Source organism: Vigna unguiculata, chromosome 3 (genome assembly GCF_037176805.1).
Source record: "Vigna unguiculata cultivar grain cowpea cultivar isolate G323 ecotype 2 chromosome 3, ASM3717680v1, whole genome shotgun sequence".
In the NCBI taxonomy this organism is placed as follows: Eukaryota; Viridiplantae; Streptophyta; class Magnoliopsida; order Fabales; family Fabaceae; genus Vigna; species Vigna unguiculata.
The window spans coordinates 13,360,298-13,386,622 of NC_140794.1; the positions used below are offsets into that span (position 1 = coordinate 13,360,298).

Consider the following 26,325-nt stretch of genomic DNA (forward strand, 5'->3'; position numbering starts at 1 on the left):
TTCAAAGAAAATATATTAATCAAAATAAAAAAAAGGACTTTGGTATCCACAAAAGAACATCGTGACAAAGAGACTCTGAATGGCTTTTCTTCTGTTTTTTCGCTGGCTGCCACTGCTTCCTTCCATCATCGTGGAAACTTCCTTTTGCATATGCGTCCAAATCCAGCCAATTTCTTGTTTATCATATGCTAATTTCAAAGAAACTCCAACTATCGTAAATTTCAAACATTACTACTTTTTATTTGACTTCTCATTCTCCAAATTCAATGATATAACACCACCATTCACCATGCTAAACATTTTTCTTTTATAACAATTGCATTCTCATGAGTTAAGTTTGATATGATTGGTCAAGTTTAAACAAAAATAGTTTCTAGTAATCCATTTCTGTGATTGATCATAACAATAATCACTTTTTTAAATACGAGTATGTTTGCTTAAGTGGGTTTCAAATTAAATGATATATGTAGAAATAAGTTTATTAAACAACATAAAATATAGAAAAATAATTTAATATTACTTTTTTTGCTAAGAGACCCTAATAATAGAACTTTTTGAGGTAGCTTATTTATCAGTTTTTTATAGATTGTTTTTCTCATAAGTAAAAACTAAAATTAGAGTTAACGGTTAACATTTTTAAAATATATAAAATATTTTTACCAATTAATTAATTTTAGTTTATAAATTCATGATTTTATCTTTATTCATTTTCTTGAAAACAGTTTATGTAAAGACTCGACCAAATAGGTCTTGAAGTTAATTTCGATCAGCACTGAAATAAATAGACGGTGTCATGTTTCGCATTAAATTTCGAAGTAATTAATGAAGAAGGTACAGATAAAAGAAAAGATGCATGCAACGTGTTGAAAATATGAATATATACATTATATTTGTATTTATTAAACGTTATTTTGTTAAAATATTTAGTTTACATAGTTAAAGATGAAAATAATAAAATTGAAAAAGCTAAACTATGATTAAAGAAAAAGTGTTGTGAGTGAAAATGGAACTAGATAAAGGCAAATGAAAGGGTATAAAAACATGATAGGTTTATTCATTATAATAATTAAAGATAAAGAAGACTGAAAGACCATAAAAAAAGAAAGAAATAATTAAAAAGGAAAAGAAGAAGAGAGAGAAATAGAGGAATATCAAGTGGGTGAGGAGATTCGTTTTCAGTTGGAAGCATCTCAGAGCCAATGGAGTGGAGGCGTCGGACCAAGAAGCAGGTTCAGGCTCAGCCGCGGTTGGAGCGCCTCAACGCCAAAAAGGGCTTCAATTACGAACCACCACCGTCTCCGCCGTCTCCTTCTTCAACCTCTTCTTCATCTCATTTCGATCGCCAAACCAGCTTCCGCCTCTACGGCATCGACGGCGAGTTCGACCGCATCTTCCAGACCTTGGGTCTCTCCGGCCCGGAAGACTTCGCCATCCCAACCGCTGACTGGGAAGCCCGCAAGGCCCGCGTTGCTTCCTCCAACGCCCCCGGGCCCACCCCCACCCCTAACGCGGTTATCCACTCTTCTACCGAGATCCACCCTCTTTCCGTCACCGCTACTTCTGCGGCTACCCTCCAAGACGATGTCGTTTCAGTTCACGTTTCCGTTATTGGTTCCTCCCCTTGGTCCTCCGGGGAGCATGACGCGGGTAGGGGTAGTGTCGGCAGGTTGAGGAACGGAGAAAGGAGCGTGCTTTTCACCGATTCAGGTTCCTTCACTACTTCCCACGATGATGACAGTGACATTGGCGGCGAGAGGGTTAGTTCGGTTTCTAATTCCGCCGCCCCGGATGAGCTGGTTGTGCCTTTTGTTTCCTCCTTTTCCTTTGAGTGGTTCAGACGGACTTTCTCCTCCTGGCAAAAAGGTGACGTCTTGGGAAATGGGTCTTTCGGAACCGTCTATGAAGGCTTCACTGAGTGAGTGTTTCCCTTTTTGTACTTCACTCTTTTATTAGTTGGTGGCTTATTTAATGACTTGGGTTAAACCCTTCTGCTAATATCTGTTTGGGGTAGTAGTTATTTGTCGGTGTTGTTTGGACTTACTTCCACTTTTAAGGAAACCCTGATGACCTTAGTTTCTTTACGGTTGTTGGCATAATTTAAATACCATTTTTGCGCTCGGATTGCATTCAATTTGCACATTCTACCAGTCAGAAAATATTATAGATGAAATCTTATAGTTGTGATAAATTCTTGAGCACCATTTCATGCTTAATTGTGTTTGTAAGAGTTGTTATGAAGATCCCACAACATATGTGGTCAAGTTATAGTGAATAAAATATGCCCAAATTATAGTATATAAGTGGATGCACATCTTATCTTGTAAGTCAATTTTGTGTGATTGAGTTAGAATTAAATTTCACTTTGTTTAAGATGGTATGGTAGTCTTTCAGAGTCTAGTGAAGTTTGTTGGGTCTATATACTATCACTCACTGTTGAGTTTCTCCTAGTTTCACACTCAATCTCCAGTCCTCAGTCTGAGGGTTTGTGTTGAAGATTCTACTCGACGAGAGATATAGGCAAACACTTCACTCTATAAGAACTTTGAATATTTCACCCCTTTAGAGAATTTGACTAACCATGCAAGGATATATATCTATTATATAGTAATGAATCACCAAATGACTATTTTTGGTTCAGCTTAGCTTTATCTTAAGATGCACTTTTGATCAGTTAGTCAGCTTTTAAAAATTCTTATAACTTGATACGGCCTCCTAGTGAGTCTTGTTGGTTATCTCCTTTTGGAAATGTGACTCTTTATAGTTGGCATATGATAAACCACAACTGTTGTGGTGCCAAAATTAGGACAGGAGACTATTTGGAAATTATCTAAGGATTAAGGAGGAGTTAAAGATGTTGGAAAGTTGGTTTACCTGGTTTAATGGAGTGTGTCAGCTCTGTCTTTGTACTGGCCGTCTGTTGGCTTTGGTTTGCAAAATTTATTTGTGGAAGATACCGCAATGGAATATCATGTAGGAAACAAAGAATCCAATTATTTTATTATCAAGCTTGTTTCAAACAGACCATTCAGAGGTCCAGTTTTTTAGTTTTATAGTTTACATTGTTTTTATAGTGTTAACGTTTTCATTTTCTTTTTCTGTAGTGAGGGATTCTTTTTTGCGGTGAAGGAGGTGTCTTTGTTGGATGAAGGTAATCAGGGAAAACAGAGCTTTTTCCAACTTCAGCAGGTTGGGGCACCCGAGCTTTTCATCAAGACTTATGATTTTATCATTAATTCTTGTATGGAAGTATTCTTATATATGATTTCTCTGGCCTTCCTTTCAGGAAATATCTCTTTTGAGTAAGTTCGAGCATAAAAACATAGTTCGATATTATGGCTCGGACAAGGTATGCTGTGTTGTCTAGGAAGCAAGTCTCTTTTATTCTGAAAGAATATGAATTCTAGGAAGAACATTTGCGTTTCCATCACTTGGGTAAACAAGCATTTACTTGCCTGAAAATCTCTTTGTTCATTAAGCATCTTGGGAATTGTGGCAAGTCTAACAAATTGTTTTTTTTCTACTAATATGTATATGGAAGGAGGAAATGATGTCATTATGTAACAAAAAAGAGGGAATGAAATTTAACGTTCTTTTGGAATCGTACATAAAAGGCAACAGAACATAAAATGTTTAATTCCCCAATCAGTTTAAAGTCAGTATGTCACTAAGCTTTTGTAGACCAAGTTGGGCGTTCTAATTATTTCTTTTGAAAAGTAAATTAGGGATTTACTCAATTTTTTGTTGTTTTATTAAATGAATTACTTTTCTTATGTTTTTATTGATTCTCTATGTTATTTACATTTGAATTTGATATTTTGCAGGACAAAAGTAAATTATATATCTTCCTTGAGCTTATGTCAAAAGGGTCATTAGCAAGTCTCTATCAAAAGTATCGTTTAAACGATTCCCAAGTTTCTGCATACACAAGGCAGATTTTATGTGGCTTGAAGTATCTTCATGATCATAATGTGGTTCACAGGTAAATTTCCTATCATGATACTGAGCAATAATTGTGCCTATGATAACAAAACTATCATTTGATTGAGTTCCATGAGTAAGTTTCATGGTTTGGTTAATGATGTCAAAAGTGATTTGTGAAAAAGGGTCAACATGTTTTTGTTTCGTTTGTAATATTACAGGGAAAAATATTCTGGATACTAATGGGTTCTTCACAACTACTGTCAGTGTATGTCTATGTTTGTACATATGTGCATCTAACTGGAATTTTATACCGGATTGAAACTGGATGAGAACAGATATGTATGACCATGACATTTAGAAATCCAGCCTCTATGGTGTATTTGAAGCTTATTAAGTAGACTTGTCTTGCATGATCTAGTTTTCAAAGTATACTGGGTGTGGAACTTATTATCATAGTCTGGCATGCACTGCAAATGTATCGAAGTTAAAATATGATGATTTCCTTTAGATATAGCCTTGGATTTTGTTAAATGGGAAATTTAAAAACTTATTGCAACTTAATCTATGAATTTAAAAATTTGAAAGTGAAATGGGGATGTGTACGAAGTAACTTGAGAAAGTTGGACGCAGTGCTTGGAAATTCACTTCTGAATATTTGAATTGCCGTTGATTTTCTATATTCTGAATATTTCAATTCAAATGTTCAATTTTAAAGGGACATCAAGTGTGCTAATATACTGGTTGATGTAAGTGGGGCTGTCAAGCTTGCAGATTTTGGGTTGGCAAAGGTACCCTTAAACAAAGCTAAATTTCTCTTTTCAGCTTCTTATCATGCATAATCTAAATACTTGCTTGTAAACTGTAACCATTTAATTTATATTTTCTTACCCTTTTCAGGCAACAAAATTTAATGATGTTAGGTCAAGCAAAGGCTCCCCTTACTGGATGGCCCCTGAGGTTTGCCTCTGCACTTTTATTGTTTATCTAATTCAGTTTTAGTGTGTAGTACATTTTCCAAATGTGCCACAGTGCAGATTCATAATCTTGAAACTACAGTTTTTCCATCCATTTGTGATTTATGAGATATGCTTCAGTGAAGTGGCAAATGAATGTTTACACTGGTGAGCTTTTTATGTGACTGGTTTAACTTCAAATTGTTGCTTAACAGGTTGTTAACTTAAAGGACCAAGGTGGTTATGGGTTAGCCGCCGACATATGGAGCTTAGGGTGTACAGTTTTGGAGATGTTGACACGCCAACCTCCTTATTCGGATTTGGAAGGAGTATGTATTATAAATAACACTTCTTATGTTATCGTTCTTAATCTCAAGTTTGTTACTTTCCTATTTTTCATTAATGGATTTATAGAGACTGTACTTACCCTCATTTTTTCACTCCTTCCAATCATGAATATTCCGTATCTAAATGTATTTTCTGTTGCAACAGATGCAAGCATTGTTTCGGATTGGCAAGGGTGAACTTCCAAGTATTCCGGATTATTTATCTAAGGATGCCCAAGATTTCATTCTTGAATGCTTACAAATTAACCCAAATAAACGTCCAACTGCAGCTCAGCTATTGTATCACCCATTTCTAAGGAGAACATTACTGTCTCCCTTGAGTTTTGCTTCTCCACAAAGGAACATGTATCGGTCATAATTATTAGAGTTCTAAATCACCACCAAAACTGGCGCTGCGAAGTTCAAGTTTATCCATACTCATCTTGGGTCTACAGATATCTTGAGTTGCATTTAACAACTCTCAGCTGATTGTTTATCTAAACGATCTCATCTCAGCCCTTGAATGTTGATCCCATGGTGAATTCATGGAGGGGGAAGAATGCATCATTATCAGAGTCTCACGGAGGTGTAAGTTTGACCTCTATGCAAAATGAGAGAGAAAAGGCTCTGTAATCCAACAATGTGGATCTTCTTACTAAATTTGGTGCCCACCAGGACGTTGCTATGGCCAAGTACAACAGTTGTTGGTCATCTGATCATGTTGCACCTACTCACTAGATTCTATCAGGAGCTCATGTTCTTGCGGAAAAATTCTACATCCTATCAACATGTAAATAGTTAGGAAAGGGACGGGTGCAAGCAATGTGCTATGATAGAGCAGCAATTGAAGTAGAAATATTGCAGTTTTTTTTTTCTTAGCACAATTAAACAGTACATAATTGCAACAGCACCCTCCCCACCCCACTTGTATTTATTCTCTTTTGTATAATATGTGGCTATTTCCAGATGTATATCAAATTTTGACCACTAGGGGTGTCAGTGTAAACTTTTATTTATATGTAGAAAAAAATTTGTTTACTTAATGATCACGTAAAATGAGTTTAAGTTAATAGAATTAAAATGGTATATTAAGTTGGATTTTAAAGTTTGCTGTTCATGAGAGAGTGAATATTAAATTAATATTTTTAACTCCTTTTTTGGTGAGGCAACTTAAATGAGTTGGATTGACTTACTTTAATGCTTCTAATTACCAATGTCAAGTCTCAACTCTCACTTACAAGTTGCAAACTTTGAAAGAAAAAAAAAATGTTGTATAAGTTTGGTGGTGTTTGTAGTGGGAAGTATGGTAGTTGCAAACACAATAAATATTGGATGTGTTGACTTACTAGTCATTGGTAGGGAAAGACCAAAACAAGCTAGTGCCACAATTTGACAAATTTGTGAAATTTAGGATTGTGTAGAAAAAATTTCAATAATTAAAAATTACAATAGTATTTTACGGAAGTAGCATAATGTATCTTCAAGCATCACCATTTAAATTAGCTACTTTTTAAGTTCCTTTTCTCCTCTCACTATTTGCAGCTACATCCGAAGGTTTATGTATCCAAAGGGCGTAAAAAAAAATGAATCATGACATTTATACATCATTTGTAAACTTGTGTCTGTTGTTCCGTTCACGGAAATTAATATATAGATGAAGTTATGTTAAAATTTGTAGAGGATATATAAGTAGAAGTTTTTATGATTATATAAAAAAAAAAAAATTCAAGTTGGGAATTTGGATTGAATAGAAAGGAAGTAAAGAAGTGTTTGGAAAGTGTAGGAATAAAGACAGCGCATTCCGGTCTACATGGAGGAATATTACGATATAATGACAACACTTGCTTAAATTCATTGAGTTGCACTTCCATTTCTTTTGAGATAATCCATGTTAAGACGTAAAACCTATCCATTTCTATATTTGTTTTTTTCATTACATATATATATATCATTGTTATTTTTTGTTGTTTTTTCAATTTTGGTGTTTTATAAAAATGAATACTCATACATTGGTGTACCTTGGTGTACCGTGTACGTGTGTTCCAGCGAGTAGCAATGAAATAAAATTATCACACTTTCTAATTAAAGCTATTTAATCAATAAATTTAATTTGAACACACAATCTACATTTACCATAGTATTTATATAATTTATGATCTACATATTTAATATTTTTTTATATTTAACAATGAAATATATGATAAAACAGAATTTTTATAATAATAATAATTAATAAACTTGTTATGTTATTAACTTTAATACGTATTCATATATATATATATATATATATATATATATATATATATATATATATATCATGTATTAGGTTATTTTTAAAATAAACGTATTATCATTTTTGATACATGTTATATTCTTATGTCATAAATTATAATTAACAAAATTTAGTTTAATTTTAATTTTACAATAAATTTGAGTATTACTTGTAATTAAATTTTTATTAAAAAGTTTGGTACATTAATTATTTAAAAAAGTTTATATTGTTTTATTGAGTTTATATTTTTTATTTTTTTAACTAATTAATATGTCATATTATCTTGTTGTCTTTGTTGTCATGTTTAATGTTCACATGCTAAGAAATTATTTTCCTATTAACATAATCTCATTAAAACTGTTTTTAATAATAAGATGGCTATATTTTTCATTAGTTCTCACATATTACTAATCTACTAGTGATCAAAAAAGATTTTTGTCATTATTATTAATAATGAGATTATTCTTATAATTTAACAAATTTTCAATTAAATTAATAAAAATAACTTATTATTACATTATTCATAAATTCATTTTATATTAATTAGAAATTTTATATTAACAATTAAAAAAATAGAAAACAGAATAATAATTAGTTATTATTAAATTACAATAATGTAATTACAAATATAAAACTTTAAATATCTAATGAAAAATTAAAAAAATTTAATTAAAATACTTAAATTTTTAAAAATTAAAACTTTTAATTAAATTTTAAAAACTTATGAATATAACATGTCACTATTATTTTTGAAGGTGTTTATAACTTTTTATTTTTCGTAAAAAAAAAAAATTAGGAGTTAAAAAATGGTACAAGGGAATATGCTGGTTTGTTCTTCTGGTTTGGTAACCTGAGAAAGCACGTGAAGGCGCATTTTGTGGCACGTCATCACATTCTAACGAGCGTGACACACAATCGCTAGAGAAGAGCGTATTGAAGAGGTGGGTGGAGGATGCCTATTGTGTTGTTTGTGTAGCTTAGAAATGACTCCATCTTTTCGACTCTCAACTTTCTCTCTCTAAAACATGAGGAATAATATGAGAGAGAAACTTGTTTGCCCTTCAATTTCCCTCTCGATTCCTTCGCCTTTGCTTTCGATCCTTTGCTAGAGAACCTTATTCCTTCTCTCTCCTATGTTTATCCCTTCAAAATCCTTTTCTTTTCCTCCATTTCCACTCTCTTCCTAGCCGTCAGGTACGAACACAATCCCCCCACTTCCTCCATGGTTTCGATTATGGCTTCAATTTAATTTATTCTATGTTAATTGTTTTCCCTTTGCCTATTTTTCGATTCCTGTATGTTAAATCTCGACATTCTTATTTTTGCTGACCTAACCCAGTTTTTTTAACCGTCAATTGAAGAACGGATAAGATACCTAAGTGGCTGTGTTTCCTTGCTCAAAATCCTGTCTTCCTTTGTTTCCTCTGTTCCCAAATAGATTTGCAGTTTTGTTTTAGTCCCCATTTGTTTTCTTAGTTTTAAAATAAAATTATTTTTTAAGTGGGTTGATTGGATCTGTAAGATGAATTGGTAAAGTTTAGCGGCATGTGCTTGTTACCTTAGCTCCATGTTCTGGTTAATATTATAATAATGTTGCTTTGTTAGTTGTCTTTGCTTGCTGTTGCCCCTCACCACCACGTTGTTTCCTTCTGACACGACTTGTATAAATAATCTCTTACTTTGGTTTTTCTCTTGCTGTTTAAATTCACTTAATTGTGGCCAGGTGCACTTTGGTTTTGCAAACTAGTTCGTTGGCCCCTAAATTACTTCGATTGTTAGCTGGTGAGTTTTTCCCTACCCTTTTTGCGGTGGTTTGATGCATGACTTGCTTTGTTTTCAGCAATCAGAATGTGATGCTTCTTTGTTGGCCAATGAAGCTGTTTCCGGCAGTTGCCTTTCTGTTTTGTTTTATATGTGATTCGATTGCTTTGAGTGCTTAGTCCATTGTGGCACTTATCTATTATTCAGTGTGTTGACTTGTTATGTTTGGCATGTGATTTTGCTGTATTAAGTTTGATTTAAGAAAAATAAATTTTTTGATGATGTTTTTTAAGTTCAATTAATAAGCTCTCTCATTTAGAATCTGTACTCTTCCCATTCAAGAGATTGTTAAGTTTTCTGAAGTCAATTTTGTAGCGTGAGTAAACTGAATTAAATGAATTTTGTACTGTGAATGTATGATGTCACTTGATTGTCAGAGCTATTATTGGTCATATGCTAATTTGCTAGCGGAGCAAGATTGCCAGTCATATTTTCGACAGCCACATAATGTAATGCTAAATTGACTTGAAGTCTTCGCTGGGTTGTTATCCTAACTGAAATGAAATTGGTATCATGGCACCTGGGCCCGGCATGAACCTGTCTCAACTGTTTTCAAATTCTAATAATACTACCAAACTAGGAAATTAAATATGGATTACTATGATATTGCGTGATTGCAAGGTTGATTTAAATAGAAAAGTGCATTTTCTCTGGCATCTTCTAATTGGATGTTTCATCAGCTAATTCTTTATTATTTATCCTATATAATGAAGCTCTTATAAAAAATAAATAATAGATTCTCCTAGATCTAATACAGATACTTGAATAGTACTGTAAATTTAAAGGTCCATGTTGTATTGCTATAAGCTAAAGGAAATCTTTTTCCTGTTATTTGCTATCAGGAGTTTTATGCTTGTTTGAGTAAATCAATCTACAGTCGTTAGAGTTTCATTTATTGTCTATCAACCTTTTTGGCAATAATTATGGGAACGCACTTGGGAAAGTTTTAGCCTTAGTATTGAGGAGCATCATATCATTATCTTCTACTTGATTGAACTTCTTGCGTTTATCTATAGCTGTGTTTCATTTGTCGGTTGCCATTGTAGTTTTGGGTTGGTCATCCATTTAGTGGTTTTAATGATTGACTAGCAGAGATGCCCTTGTATTGTTGTGAAAGAATCCTTGACCCTGAATTACACAATTTTTCTTTCTTTCTCTATTTGGTAAGGATGTTAGGATCATGGTCATTCTTGAAATATAGTAATTTGATAAACACCTGTATAATCGAGTAAAGTATAAACTTGATATTTCAATTTTGCAGCTACTGTTTTTGGAAGTGTTCAATGAGTGGCTCAAAGTTCAAATTACAGTGTTTGAAAGAGCTGATTTAAGTATTAAGTATGGATTTTTTATTGATGTTTTTCTTTTTGAAGTAGCTGATCAGTAAAAGAAGGATAACTCCAAAGGATGAAGGATTGATTTTTGGTGTGTGTAAATAGATTTATACATCAGGTGGCTTTGTTTCTATACCCAAACTTTTTGTTGTATAATAGCTGAGAGGAGTGCTTGGAAGACACTCTCTTGCTCACTCTTTTTAATGCATTCTCTGCGATTAGTTAAAACTTATTGAATGTAAAATCTTGAGATTCATTAAATAAGGAAGATATATAAAATTGTTATTTCCTATAAAATTCTGGTCAAATAATAGAGCTTGTTCAAAATATTGGGTTGTTATTTTTCTATTAGCTGAGTAGACTTTACATTTCAGTTACTATTTTTGAAGTCTATGACGAATAGTTAAAATAGTTTGGCTAGAACATATTGCCTTGCAGCTTGACCTAGAATACATAAAATAAAAGTAACGTGTTGAAATTTGAAGGATAAGATCACCTGTGTTGATTCTTTCATGGGAGTTCTTGAGGATTATTTACTTTCAGGTTTCAATTCATACCACCATCGGAGAATTACGTTGTTTAGGACTATCTTCAAACTCAATATTCGTTGGGTCTGAGTGTACATGGTTCCCTTACTCCCTCAAAACATATAGTACTCAAGCACTCGTTGAATTGTTTAGTGAGTAGAAATATAAGTGCTGGTAGAATACTCTTGTGCATTAAACTTGTTTACAAGTCTTTTGCACAATGATCTGAGGGTCAGATCACCTTTTATGATGAATTGAATGAGACAAGACTAGGTGACATTGTCTGTAATGAGGGGACTAAATAGTATGTAGGCATGTTAGAGCATATCCAGTGGGAGTTGCTTACATGAGGTCCTTGAGAAGAAAAATAATATTTTAATGTTTAAAGTATTATCTTTCTCGATAAGGAACTCATGCTAGCAAATCGTGTTGGAGATGCTCTTAGGAAGACAAGTTCTTCTATCTTGGTGACATCCTCTGTAAAGATGGTACTCTCTCTCCATTGTAATATATATTTTTTATATAAAACCCAAAGGCACCTTTCTACATATTCTTGCAATGCGTTGAGGTTCACTGCAGAAAATGAATAGATAAGTTTGTGGAATGTGTGGAAAAACCAGGTTTTATGTTCACACTTTTTCAGCTTTCGTGGGAAACATGACAGTTGGACGAAATACTGGTTTGGCCATCATTTTTAATCTCTTGTATGTCAACACTTACAAGTATTGTGGGTATACCCACTCAGTTGCAACTAGATAGCGTTTTATTTTATTTTGAATAGTTTCTAAATCCAATGACTACTTTCTGCAAGATTACATGAAAAATATATGAATGCGTTTGTTGTTTGAGAAACTAATGTGTGGATCGATTTATGGGGAGTTTCCATTATAAGATCTTGCACTTTTAAATTCCAGGTTCTGTTGGAATATCGAAAATGGCGAAAGGTAGCAGGGGAAGGCACAGGATAGCTTCTCGTCACTACAGAGTGACTCCATACCCACTAGCTCCTTGCAAAAGGGATATTTGTGAAGACATGTGCCAAAAGAAATGTTCCAAGGCTTTGGAAATGAAAGAGTGGGAAGATGTAACATGTTCTGTGTGTATGGAATATCCACACAATGCTGTTCTTCTTCTTTGTTCATCTCATGACAAGGGTTGCCGTCCCTATATGTGTGGAACAAGCTTTCGTCATTCCAATTGCCTTGATCAGTACAAGAAAGCTTATACTAAAGTAATTTCATCTAATGGGCAACCTGTGCAAGGCACTGCAGGTGTGCTACAAGACTCAAACTTGTCTCTTGACAAGAGTGAAGCCACAGAGCTTGCGTGTCCTCTGTGCAGGGGTCAGGTGAAAGGTTGGACAGTCGTGGAACATGTTCGGGATTTCCTTAATGCTAAGAAAAGAGGCTGCATGCAGGATGAATGCTCATATGTGGGGAACTATAAGGAGTTGAGGAAGCATGTACGTGCAGAGCATCCCTCGGCGCGCCCTCGTATGGTGGATCCTGCTGATGAACAGAAATGGAGATGGCTTGAGTGGGAACGCGAAAGGGAAGATGTTATCAGCACAGTAACATCGGCAATGCCTGGGGCCGTAGTTTTTGGAGATTATGTTATAGAAGGTCACCATAATGAATCCGATACAGATGAAGAAGAGGGTGCAGGTAATGCAGAAAGAAATGGAAGGTTTCAGATGGGTATTGAGGCAATGAATTTCTTCCTCCTGTTGCATGCAGTTCGTCAAGGGAATGAAATTAACAACCTTGGTAGGCGGCTAAGGCCTGAGCTGACCACCAACAGGGTTGCAGCTCAGAATGTTACTGACGTGCTGGATATTTCAGACGAAGACAATGATAATGATGATGGCAGGTACAATGAAGGTGATGGTGGTGGTGTATCTTTGGTTAGTCGTCTCCAACGCCATGGTGGTGGCAGAGTTTTATTGGGTCGTTCCGGTAGGAGGCGTAGGTGTAGAGAAGCACGTGCAAGGATTGGAGATAGTTGAAGAAGGTGCATGAAACAGGAGGTTGGAAAAAAAGGACAAGTTTCATAGAGCATATATCAGATTAGGAAATTTAGCACCATCTAGTGGTGGCTTAATAACATTTGAAGGGCTTTCTTTCCCGAAACAGGAAATCAAAGATGGGCATTTTTATTTTTTTTAAATCATGTTGTAATTTCGTTTACATGTACATTCCTACCTTCCTCCTATTTTGCACATTTCATTGTGAATTCTCGTGTAAACATTTGATTTTATGAAAACTTTGACAAGAAGTTGATTGTCATGTGATGGTCCAGGGATACAGCAATTAGCCGTTTCAGTTATGTAGTAGTGACAAATCGCATCCGATACCTGTGCTCAGTGCTTTTTTTTTTCTCTATCGTTAATGTTAGTTGTTAATATTTGTTAGGGGATGAATTGAATTTATAATTTATTTTATCCTTCTTTTCAAATTTATCAAATCAAATTTATTATTTTATTTTTATTGTTAGTGAGAAAATTGAATTCATAACTTATTTTATCTTTTCTTTCAAAACTTCAAAAAGAAGTTTCATGCAGTCAAAATGATAGGTTTGTCAAGAAAATGTAATAACATCGATAACCACGAGGTTGAAAACATTTACCCAATCCCGTAATGGTTTCATTTGCTATCCGTTCCTTTTAGACAACCAAACGGAAAACAAGCTTGTAGTAACTTTAGTGAGTTTTTCTTTTTCAAATTATGTTTATTTTTTCAACTACCGGGTTCGAACCCAAAATTTTATTTTTAGAAATTTATATAACAAAATGAGATGCAATTGTATACACACAAAAATGAGCACGATAAATAATATGATGTGATAGGAAAAGAAAGAAAACAAAAAGATGTTAAGTAATTGAGTGCACGTAAAATTACTGAATTTCTTTCTAAAGGTGAATTAAGGAAGGTTAGTGAAATATAAGCAAAGGAATCTGGTTTTTGTTTGGGAATCTCGGAAAAAGACAAATTAGAAATGGCAAAAGCAAAAGGATGTTTGAAGAAAGTTGAGTATAAGTTATGTAATGATGAACTGTATCTGCAAAAGAGGAAGAGAAAAGGAGAAGGGTTATTGTAACGGTTACGTAATAGATCGTTATGTTGTGATGGTAAGTAGTTGCATTTGGTTATGCTCTTTCTTTCTGCACACTCAATTTCTATTTGCAGTCCTATCATTTTTAAAATGGCCCTTTTACCTTTTGTAAAACTGATTCTCGGGCAATTTTATGAAATTTCTGCAACATAATTTCTCAAACGGGATTTCTAGAATAAAATATGTGGAATAAGATATTTGAAACGGAATTTCGGAAATAATTTTTTTGGAACACCTAAAATATATTCTGTGATAAACTTTCTCGAACATAATTTCTTAAACACTCTCCAAAACATATGTGATAGTTTTTCGAATGAATTTTCAAGAACACATAAAATGCGCTATGTAATGAATTTTTCAAAACCAACTTTCTTTTATAAATGTGTTTTCTGTTTCTTCTTCTTCTGCCGCAGCGATAAAACTACACAGCATCATAACAGCGGCAATGGCAGTGTAATGCAATGAAAGAGGGGTACTTCAGTCTTCTTACGTTAATATGAAAATGCAGTTAGTGATGATGGGGTGCAGGAAGAAAAATCCGAAAAGGCAAAGTTTCACTTGTATGGCCCAACATCTCATCTTCATGTCCAATATAGATTCTCAACAATCAGGTTATGTAATGACATAGGTTTTATCAATACGGATGGAAACAAATGTGTCTATTTTTTTTAATAAGAACAGAAAATGAAAAAAAATATATCTTATCATAATTATTCAAATAAAAATATTTAAAATTGAAAAATATATTTTTATAAAAATAAATAATTTTTCTGATTTTACCATATGTAATTAATTTTATAATTATTGTTATGAAAAAATTAATTAAATTAAAAACAGTTAGAAAAATCTAAATAATAAATGAATATTTTGATAAGAATAAAATTGAAAACTATTTATATACATTAAAAATTGTTGAAGTACCTTTTTATCCACCAGTAATGCTAATACCAATTTAATAAACTAGATGTACCAATAACATTTTTACCTCAAAATTTATTCATAAGTTTTTAAAATTTAAATTTCATACTTTATTTCAGAATGTATTTAAGTTACTATTAAGTACTAATATTAGTAGTGTTCAAGCTTTTTTAAAAATATCATTACTCGCTAATTTAACATGTTATTTTGAAATTAATTTTACAATCACATTAATTATCAATTTGACTAGTATTAATATTAATGGTGTTCAAGCTTTTTTAAGAATATGATTACTTGCTAATTTAATATTCTATATCGAAATTAATTTTACATTCACCTTAATTATCAATTTTACTAATATAAAAAGTTAACATTTTTTTAATAATATTAAGAAATTTATTAATTTTCATTTTATTTTAATAATAATAACTGTTAGTGATAAATATATTTAACACCAGTTTTAGCAACAATAATAGATTTAAACTAAATAATAATGATTACTAATCAAAACCAATTTTAATAACATTGTTTGATATTAATTCATATGAAAATTATTATTTTTTAATTATTAACTTTATATTATATTTTTATCAATTATATTAATTATTATTTATACATTTAATAAAATAAATCCAAAATAGTTTTAAAATGTATTTTAAATATTTTAAAAAAATCCTACAGAGAAATTAAGTTTGTAGAAGCTGATCTGTTACACGATAAAAAACAAAAAAAAAATGCAATTAAGAAAATCAGTTACCGAGGATGGACTTCTGGATATGAATAACAAATAGGCAAATATTTGTCCTTTGGAATTACTTCGGTAATATTATTTTAGTTTATTTAAGAAAAACAATATTCTACAGTGCATAAATTACACAAAAAAGAAAAAAAAAACCGAATGAGATTACGGACAATTTTTTTGTGCAAATAAAAAGGAAAAAATGTATAGGCCAACTAGAATATAATAGATTATTTTCTTTATAGGTTATGCTAAATTATGTTACTTTTCAGATGAAAAAAAAAACTGATTATATATATTTTTTGCTTTTATGTCTATTTTTTATGTAAAAATATAATAATATAAGTAAATAGTACATATATAATATAAATAAATGAATATATAAAAAAATATAAACCTATACTTTCATTTAATTATTTGTATTAATCTTTGTTTTCATTTGTTTTCTCTTTTTGTGAATGAAAGCTTAGAGTACTTTTCCAAATAAAATCCACAATCAAGATTAGGGTTGAGATCAGTAGGGTAGAATCGGATTTTGAATCAATTTGATCAGTGTAACTCAAATTTAATATTTAAAATTTATATATGACAATTTAATTTATAAGATTAATCGCATTTTAATTGTTTGGATAGCGGTTAATTAAGTCAAAATTTTCGGATTACGGATTTATATTAAGTTAAATTTTTTTTAATGAAAAAATTATTTTTATTTTGAATAGATGTCATAAATACACTAAATCTTTAACAAAAAAGAACGGATTATAATTTTATGAGCTAAACATATTTTTTTATCTATTAATTTTTAGTGAAATTTAAAATTAGTCTATTTTTTAAACATTGATCCAATTTAGTCATCTAATTTTAAAAATACGTGAATTTAATTCTTTTAACCAATTTTGTGTTAAATTTATTTTATTTCAAACGTGTCTCATTATAGCATTTGAATTATTTACACTGACACATTTATCTTTCAATGTTAGGAGAGAAATGCTTTTGAAAAGTCAAATAAATCTAACAAAATTTAACGATTTGATTAAGGTTTCTAAAAATAAAAAATTAAATTGGTCTAAAGTTTCAAAAAGTGATTAATTTCAATTTTTACTTAAAGTTAAGAAATCAAAACATGTTTAACCTTAATTTTACTAATGATTATTATAATAGACTATGATTTTATATAATTTACTATTAAATCTTAATATTATCAATATAATATTATCAGATTAAAAATAAAATTTTAAATTTTAAATATATTTATAAATTTATAAATATTAAAATATAAGTTGAGTTGGATATTCATAAAATTTTGGGTTAAGTATGTTTTTAGTCCTTGAACTTTGATCCAAAATTGGAATTCGTCCATGGTCGAAACTTTGATAAATTTTGGTCCCTAAACTTTAAAAATGAATGAATATAGTCATTTTAACCCAATTTTGTTAACTTTTTTTTAGGTTTCGAACGCATTTTTTAGTAAATATTGAGCCGAGAATGTATCAAACGGCGTAAGTAACTCTAATATTAACATAAACACATTCCACATGTTGAGAAAAGTCAATGTAATTGTGTTAAAATGATTATATTCATTCATTTTTAAAGTTTAGGAACCAAAATTTATCAAAGTTTCGACACGAATTCCAATTTTTTACCAAAGTTCAGGGACTAAAAACATACTTAACCCTAAAATTTCAATCTACTATTCAAACCTGACCACAATTTTCTATTTTACTCCATTTTATATATCCAACATTACTCACTTATTTAATAAAACAATTCACTTTGAATTTCTTAAGATTCGATCGGATACCAATTTTTTTATTCACCAAATCAAGACTAAAACGGTTAATAAAAATATAAAATAATAGTAAAAGAAATTATATAATAACAAAAGGATTTCAAAATATTTTGTAACAAAAAATCAAATCAACCTTTAAATATATTTTTATGCTTCAACTTTTAGTGAAAATTGAAATTAGTAATTTTTGAAAATTTTAAATTAATTTAGTCTCCCATATTTAGAAATACGTGAATTTAGTCCTTTAAATCAAATTTTGTTAAATTTATTTGATGTATCAAACTCATCTATCAACTAACATTGAAGCGAACATGTGTCAAACGGTGTAAATAAACTAAAATATTATAATGAAATGTGTTTGAAATGTCAAATAAACTTAATAAAATTTAGTTAAAAAATTTAAATTTATTTATTTACACAATTGAAAGACTAGATTGATTTAAAATTTTAAAAATGACTTATTTCAATTTTCGGAAAAAAAAAAAATTTAACCCTATTTTTAATTAGTTTGATTTCCGGCCATCTAATATTTTTGAAACATACATGGTCACTTCACTTGAGTACAATCTGAATGAAGATGGGACAACTTGGGCTTTTTCTTTATTAACCAATATTGAAATTAATACCATGAACTGAAATGTTTTTTATTTAAGCCTATTATTGAATTGTATTTAGATAACATATTTAAGATTAAAAGTAAAATAAGAACTATGAGTGACAAAATATAAAAACATCATATATAAAAATTAAAAAATATTTTTTTAGTAAGGACAACTTGAAAAACAATTTATGAAAAAAGCAATATAGATAAAAAAAGTTAATGGAATCACGATATTTTTTTATTGATTGTGATAGTTTTGTCTTCATTTCCACCTTAAAATGAAAATTGAAGTGAACATGGTTAGAGAAGAAAGGGCCTATGATCACGTGGTGGTGCTATAGGGTATATGTCATAACTATTTCAAATTATATTTAAATAAATAAAAAACCCTAAATTGATAAAAGTGACATGATAATTAATCGTACGCAACATAGGTTTACCAAGCATAAAGGCATAGACTTGACTTGTGTCACATTTTGAAGATTTGACACCAAATTTCCACACACAATATCTCTTTCATTTAATTCACCTATGACATTTATCACAACCCCCTCTTTTAATTTCTTTCTTCAACCGGTTCCATTTTTGAATTATTTTTTGCATATAAAAATTTGAACCACGAAAAGAGAGACAGAAAGAGAAAAGAAAGAAAGAAAAAGTGAAATAAGATTATCAAAGTTATGAAAATAATAAAAAAAGTATTTCTACAAAAAGTAATATATAAATATTGTCATTTTTTCTACCTCATCCCAGCCACTATTTTAAATCTCATTATACCTCAAATTATTATTTCATTTGATATACACGAATTCTCGCTTAAGAATTTATAAAATAAAATAGGTTAAAAATCTAACTTATTTCTTTTATGTGTAGGTTGAATGGAAGTTATGATTGAAACATGATATATTAATAGAAAATTGGTATCTTTAAATGTGTAATTTTCTTGTATGAGAGTAAGACGTTTCCATAAGATGTTAACTCTTCTATTTCATCATTCGAGATGTTCTCTTCCTGCTTCCTTGACTAAGATGTTATTTTATGTTTCCTTGTTCAAGATCCTTCTTTTTTCGGATTGACGTGTGAGTGTCTACTAAGACATTCCAATGCTCAAGTCAGTAAGTAGTGTGAGACGTTACATATCTATTATCGTAGAAATCTTACCTTACATAATAAATAATATTTTCTTATATACCTTTTTTGATGGGCCTATGCTTGAATGAATATGATTCAAATACATTCTTTATATTAAGAATTTTTAGGAGGTGGACATCACATTAATTTCCATATCATAACTTATATTGCTGAATTATTGATAATAATTACAGGTCGAGATGATGTCGATACTAAGTGCAGAATGATCTCTTCCCTATTTTTGGGCATGCATGTACACCAGCCCCCAAACTCGAAGTTGCACCGAGAGTCTTAGTTAGCCCAGATAATGCTTACATTATTTTATTTCGACAATGTACGTGTCCATGTTCGAGCCTACACCCATGAAAGAAAATTTTCATTTCTTTGTCTGGCATGTTGCTTTGACAAGTGACATAACCAAACATTTTAGTCCCTTTAGTCTCAAGGAATGTAGAGAGGCAGAGACTGAAACGTCACAATCACAAACATGACAACTGACAACCTTGGGTAGTGAAAATGTCTCTTCATTGGGCTTGCAAGATGTAAAATATGTAACAGTTGACAAAGGATTGAGGAAATTGTTCAACCTCCTTGAAACATTCTATAAATAAGGGTAAAGTGTTTATGGGGGCCCTTGACTAGTCTGATAGCCTAGACAATGTATCACTCCTCCACTCCTTTAGGTATGTTGCAATCTATCTTTACTAGTTCCTTAAGTAATCTTTGGTGGGGGTAATGGATGCAGTTGATGATGAGGTCACACATGATCCGACCTAATCTTTGGGCAGAGGTAGTGATGAGAGTACTTCGGCTAGTGAAAGTAGTAAAGTTGTCGCATTGTTATGTGATGGTTTTGATTGGATAAATCTTAGGGTTAAAGTATATTTTTTTTTTAGATATTGCTGGTCATTCATCATTAGTACATTCACTGAACACAAGACTGATATTGAAATCGAATGCCTCCGGCTTCATAATGCTCTTCTACCTTTAAGTGTAGAGATATCAAGTTTCTTTTTCTTCAAGTGTGTGTTTTTTACCTATGTTAGGCCCTCAATTTATAGATTTTCATAATTGGACTAGGTCTAAAATTTGGACTGGATTTTATACTTGAATAAATTGTAATAGATTATCCTTGATATATATATATATATATATATATATATATATATATATATATATATATATTAATCTTTGGAGATTCCATATCATTGAATTATCCTTGACGTACCCAAACCACAAAATTTTAACGTCGTTTCATTTTTAGTACTAAATCCACTTGTTTATGAAATTGAAAGATTAAATTGGTTCAAAGTTTTGAAAAGATATTAATTCTAATTTTTTATGAAAATTAAGATCAAACACATTTAATTTTAAAAAAATCCATAAACTTTGAGCCTTAAGATTTTATATTGAAAATAGCATCCCATGGACAATTTATAATTTTAAAAATATCAACTTTGCTAATTTATTTCGATAAAGATTTTCAATGATAATATTAGAGTTGATAATAAGATTAGAAAAAATAAGTCAGGATAATCATATTTTGACCCACTTCTTTTTACTAACTTTTAATCCACCACTCCAATCACCCTTCAATTATCTATTTTTATTGTTTTAGTGGTGTGATGTGATAATTTGAGATTGGAGTGATGAGTTAAAAGTGGGTCAAGATGTCATTATCCAATAAATAAACGAATAATGATATTTTGACTCACCTTTTTTTTGATTCACTTTTAATCCGCTACTCTAATCATCCTTAAATTATTTACGACACCTGACATAAACAGCGATACTTCACATTCATATCCACCAATAATTGACACCAGTTTAGTAAATACATCAAATATTCAATGCAACACAGATATGTACATGCAAACGTCATCATTTTTTTTATCAGCAATAATTAATATATAAATAAAAGAATGAGACATTAGGGATGTCTCAACCCATGTACACAACTAAAAAACAACAGAGGAGATAAGAACATGAACCTATAATACTAAATCTCCTTTTCAACATACAAACCCTCAAACAACACTCAAACCCTGGATATGACAAAATACAATGAGATGCATCTTATCATCTCTATAGACCCAAAATATTACAAAGAATATATGTATACAATTGTATCGTAGGGTCATTTCCCACCAAGATAGATCTAACAATCTATATATAACATAAAATAAATTTGCAAAAAAAAACTGGATGTCCAACACGGTCCCATAAATCAACCTTTCCACTAGATTCAACAAGAGAAAATTTCTTTTTCACAGTAGGTTGTTTATGCTCATTCCAAGACATAGCTATCTCCTTTGCAATAAGTTTGCCTAAAAACCTTAACACCAAAACAACACAACATAGGTGATGACAATAAGGGATTAAAGTGAAAGATAATAATATTATAGCATATGAAACCCTTGTATTTATCTTATTTCTGAACTAATGTAGTACATTAAATACATGACTTTGGACATAAACACCAGTTAGAGTATGGAAAATTTGCCTTTGATATTTTGTTTCTCAACCATGTCCAAGCTTTTAACTATGCTATCCAAAAAATTTCTTCACCACCTTTCATATACTTCCAATCATAGCCACCCACATCACCTTCCATAACTTATTTCCTTTTATATTCAAACCCAGCATATAAAATTGATCAAAATGTTGTAAGTTTTGGTTATGTTGTGTTGTTAATACTCCAAACCATTTAAAACAAAGATTCCAAGTAAAGTTAGATATCATACACTCAAAGAAAAGATGTTGAACTAATTCTTCGAATGCACCACATAAAGGACATAAATTGCAGGATAATTGCACTTATCTTTTAACTAAATTATCTTTTGTGGCTACGCAATTCAAACCCACTCTCCAGACAAAGTGTAGTGCACTAGGGATTACTTTTAATTTCCAAATTGTTTTGAAAAACTCAATATGTTTCCCATTGGTATTATTTTGTATGATGTTATAAGCTGACTTAACAGTAAAAATTTTGGTTTGTTCTCCCTTCCATTCCCATGTGTCTTGTTCTTGAGTTGATGGTCCATAATGTGAGATTTCTTCCCTAAATCCATTAATTTGATTTAATTCCCACTCAAACCATTCCCTTATCCATCTAAATTTCCATTCCCACATCATGTTATTCCAAATGCCCGTCTTTGATACCAACAATTGTTTTTCAAATGAATTGTTATACATCCTAGGGTATTTGGTGCCAACGATAATTCTCTATTCCACTTATCATGCCAAAAATTAAATTTATTCCCCTTTCCTAATCTCTATGTTAGATTATTGTCGAACCAATTCAGATATTGCTCTAATCTTGTTACTTTCTTTAAATCCCTCCACCACATTGATTCATATTTTGTTATAGTTTCTTTATTGAGCTCTCTCCAATCCCCATACTTTGATAATAATATATCCCTCCAACCACTGTAGTTTTCAGTTACAAGCCTCCATTTCCATTTAGCTAAAAGTGCCTCATTAAATGATTGTATGTGTTTTATTCCTAGGCCTCCTTTATCTTTTGGTCTGCAGATGTTTATCCATTTTACTCATGCTATTTTCTTTCCCTCTGATCTCCATCACCATAAAATTTGTCTTTGAATATTTGTGATTTCTTTAATCAGCAATTTTGGTGCTTTGCAAAAAGATAAAAAGAAGAGAGAGAGTACGGTGATTACAGATTTAATCACGGTAACTCTTTACGGAAACGATAATCGTCTACCTTTTCACCTTAGTAGTCTTTTCTTGATTTTAAGAATCATACTTTGGCACATCTTTTTCTTTCTAGAATTATCTTCTGTTGGGATTCCTAAATACATGAATGGTATTGTCATGTTAATGCAGTTCAATGTCATCCTTATTTGTGATACTTGTCGTTCTCTTGTTCAATGTCCACTGTTGTTTCAGAGTACTGCATTTAGTTATAGATGGATGTGAAGTAATCCTTCCATGCTCGACTAACAACACTGTGGGTGAAGTGTTGCGATATCTTTGTGGCTTATGAAGGGTAACATCTATCTAAAGGAGAGATATTCAAAGTGATTGGTCTTCTACATTTGATGAAAATAAGGTTTTGGCACCAGTTTAGTTTTATGGTTTTCATTATTTTCTACTACTGTTTGTACACCTGTATTCATTTTTAATAAATTTCATTGACTAATATGAAATTCCTTTGATTTAAATATCCTATTTTTGATTTAAGTACAATTGGTTTTAGTACCCTGCATGCAGTATGAAGAGTGAATATTTGAATGTGCCTCTATATGTCTATATTTATTACAACATCATTTTTCCGTCTTTTGTTCTGAGGCGTACTCAAAAAAGCACGTGAAAATAAATGATGGAATGGTTTGCTTGATTGAAAGTACAGGGGGTTTCAATCAAGTCTTAAAATTTAAATAAATTAAAAGAAATAAGTTTCATTTTAATTTTAGATAAAATCTCGACATGTTATCATCAAAATGTAATTTAATTTTTGTATAGTATTATTCAAATGATAGATACATGAATATACCGTCGTTATTTATTTATATATAACACTCAAATAAAAAAAAATTGCGAGAGATGGAAAAGAGCATTGAACCAAAGAAAGAACAAAAATAGGAAGTAGATTTAAGACTTAAGAAAAATATGATAGGAAGTGAAGTGCAGAATGAGAAATAGGTGTAAATTGTAGTTACTTTAGTGAAAGAGGTAGGGCTAAAGAGTTTGAGTAGTTTTGTTTGGTTGTGGAGCTTAAAGCCATGGAGGAAGGGAAAAGAAAGAAGAGGGCATGAATGATTGAGAAATGAGAAGTGATATTCAAAGTGGTTCTGTAATGCATGGACCCCTCTTTTGTCTCCCTATAGCCACCTACAAAACTTGCCTACCCCTACATAACCCATTATACCATTGCTTAAGCCTTCTAAATTCTTCCTTACCCCATCCCTCTCTTTTCGATTCAGTAAATTTCAACATCTTCCATCTTATCAAAATCATGCCAAACTCCTACCTCTTTCCCTTTGACCATACCCCAATCATTTTTCAATATCACCGACTTCAATTTCCTCCCTTGCCAGCTAGCTAGCTTTAGACAATCCTAACCAAACCCACCTGAACTACAGTACCCCAAATTCACCACAATTTATATATATAAACCCTAAATACATTGTATAATTTCTCTCTTTTAACGTTTTTCTTTTCTTCTTATCTTCTTTCTATTTTCTTCCTATCTCTCATCTTGAAGTCCACGTTTCTCATAACTCTATATATATACACAGATCTTCCACCAAACATAAAACACATCTTGTACTAAAATCACTCACACGCACACGCACACGCCTGCTCCCAACCCTAATCTACGACAAAAACAGAAACTGCAATCCCCTAACATCACATCCACAGGTGCTACTTCTTACCCTCCAAAACAACAACCTTAACATGTCCGCAGCCGTGGCCGCCGCCGCCGCAGCCGCCGCCATGTCGGGGTACCACAACTCCACGCGGAGACAACACACTGATCACGACTTGCCCTTACCGTCGCAGCGAGTGTGCGTGGCTCCTCCTCTGAGCAGGTACGAGTCCCAGAAGCGGCGCGACTGGAACACCTTCGGCCAGTACCTCAAGAACCACCGTCCACCTTTGACCCTCTCCCGCTGCAGCGGCGCCCACGTGCTGGAGTTCCTGCGCTACCTCGACCAGTTCGGAAAAACCAAGGTGCACGCCGAAACCTGCGCCTACTTCGGAAACTCCCACCCGCCTGGTCCCTGCTCGTGTCCCTTGAAGCAGGCGTGGGGCAGCTTGGACGCGCTGATCGGGAGGCTGCGCGCGGCGTTCGAGGAGCACGGCGGCGCGCCGGAGATGAACCCGTTCGGGACACGCGCGGTGAGGCTGTACCTGAGGGAAGTTCGCGACGCGCAGGCGAAGGCGAGAGGCATAGCGTATGAGAAGAAGAAGAGAAAGAAGGCTGAAACGCATGATGATGTGATGAGCATGATGGGTTCCAGTGATGCCACTTACTGTGGTTATGGTGGTGCCTTTCTTCCTCAGCAGGTGCTGTCTGATTCAAATGCCACAACTTCTTCCTCCATCCCTGATGGGGTTTCCTATTTCTCTTCCCACTGTGGCTTCAATTGATTCTGAATTTGTGATGCATGCTGCAAAATCAGTGCTTCATTATGATAGGATATAATAATAATATTATTTTATGGTTAGTGAGGTGTGGTAGGGTTCAGAGTTGCACCAAGTGTGGTCATTCTTAGAACCTTGTCATAATTAATAGTATCTGATTAATATATTGCAGGATTTCGTTCTATATATGGTTTGCTGAAAAAGTTTTTAGGAATTCCTGCATTGTGGAACCTGCAAAATATGTTAGAATAAGTCTGAATTTCATTAATACCTATACTTTTCCACTCTTTGTTTATTCATTTTGAACTGATATACATACCGATGGTTATTGTTTGTCGATAAATATATAGTTTTTCGCATTCCTTCAAAAAATGGGATATAAGATTTTTTTTTTTTTTACAGTTACGGAAGTTTTAGTATTTTTTCGATTTTAACAGATATTATCGTCTCATTTTATAAATGTTTTATTCCATTTTTCTCGGAAAGATACAAAAAGGTAATCATAAAATTGAAAGAAAAAAAATTAGTAGTAATGTATCCTTGGTTTTCAAAATAACAAATAAAATTCGACCTTCTAAATTACAATCAAATTCAAACTGATGGTGTAGTTTCTATCAAAAGTCGACAAGAATTATAAGTGGATGGGATGTTATGGTTAGGTAAATCCACAAGGTTGAAAAGAGATTTGCAAATGATTACGCTTTAGTAATTATTACTTATTTATGTAGTAGAAATACTTTTTCATTTTGTACAACTTAAAACCACTATTGT

At 32.0% G+C, this 26,325-nt stretch overlaps 3 protein-coding genes across 6 annotated transcripts; all 3 read left to right on the top strand.

Annotated features, from left to right (window-relative positions):
- Positions 1-1,091: 1,091 nt before the first annotated feature.
- On the top strand, positions 1,092-6,243 carry LOC114178415 (mitogen-activated protein kinase kinase kinase 1-like). Its single transcript, XM_028064292.2, has 8 exons — positions 1,092-1,915; positions 3,102-3,186; positions 3,284-3,346; positions 3,822-3,979; positions 4,637-4,709; positions 4,819-4,878; positions 5,090-5,203; positions 5,367-6,243. The coding sequence occupies exons 1-8, from the start codon at positions 1,200-1,202 to the stop codon at positions 5,577-5,579; spliced, it is 1,482 nt and encodes a 493-aa protein (XP_027920093.1). The 5' UTR covers positions 1,092-1,199; the 3' UTR covers positions 5,580-6,243.
- Positions 6,244-8,427: 2,184 nt separating this feature from the next.
- On the top strand, positions 8,428-13,439 carry LOC114177396 (uncharacterized). Of its 4 annotated transcripts, none has more exons than XR_014993860.1 (3): positions 8,428-8,666; positions 9,196-9,254; positions 10,555-10,924. XR_014993860.1 is itself a non-coding variant. In XM_028062718.2 (3 exons), exon 3 carries the CDS (start codon positions 12,089-12,091, stop codon positions 13,157-13,159), a length of 1,071 nt encoding a protein of 356 aa, XP_027918519.1. In that variant the 5' UTR covers positions 8,431-8,666; positions 9,196-9,254; positions 12,069-12,088; the 3' UTR covers positions 13,160-13,439. The 4 variants fall into 4 exon arrangements, 2 of the variants coding, with proteins under 2 accessions (XP_027918519.1, XP_027918520.1); XR_014993859.1 differs by having other exon boundaries at positions 10,670-10,924; XM_028062718.2 differs by lacking the exon at positions 10,555-10,924 and adding an exon at positions 12,069-13,439 and having other exon boundaries at positions 8,431-8,666.
- An 11,008-nt stretch (positions 13,440-24,447) lies between these two features.
- LOC114176502 (protein LIGHT-DEPENDENT SHORT HYPOCOTYLS 5-like) lies at positions 24,448-25,853 on the top strand. Its single transcript, XM_028061564.2, has one exon. The coding sequence runs from the start codon at positions 24,865-24,867 to the stop codon at positions 25,558-25,560; it is 696 nt and encodes a 231-aa protein (XP_027917365.1). The 5' UTR covers positions 24,448-24,864; the 3' UTR covers positions 25,561-25,853.
- The last annotated feature ends 472 nt before the right edge of the window (positions 25,854-26,325 follow it).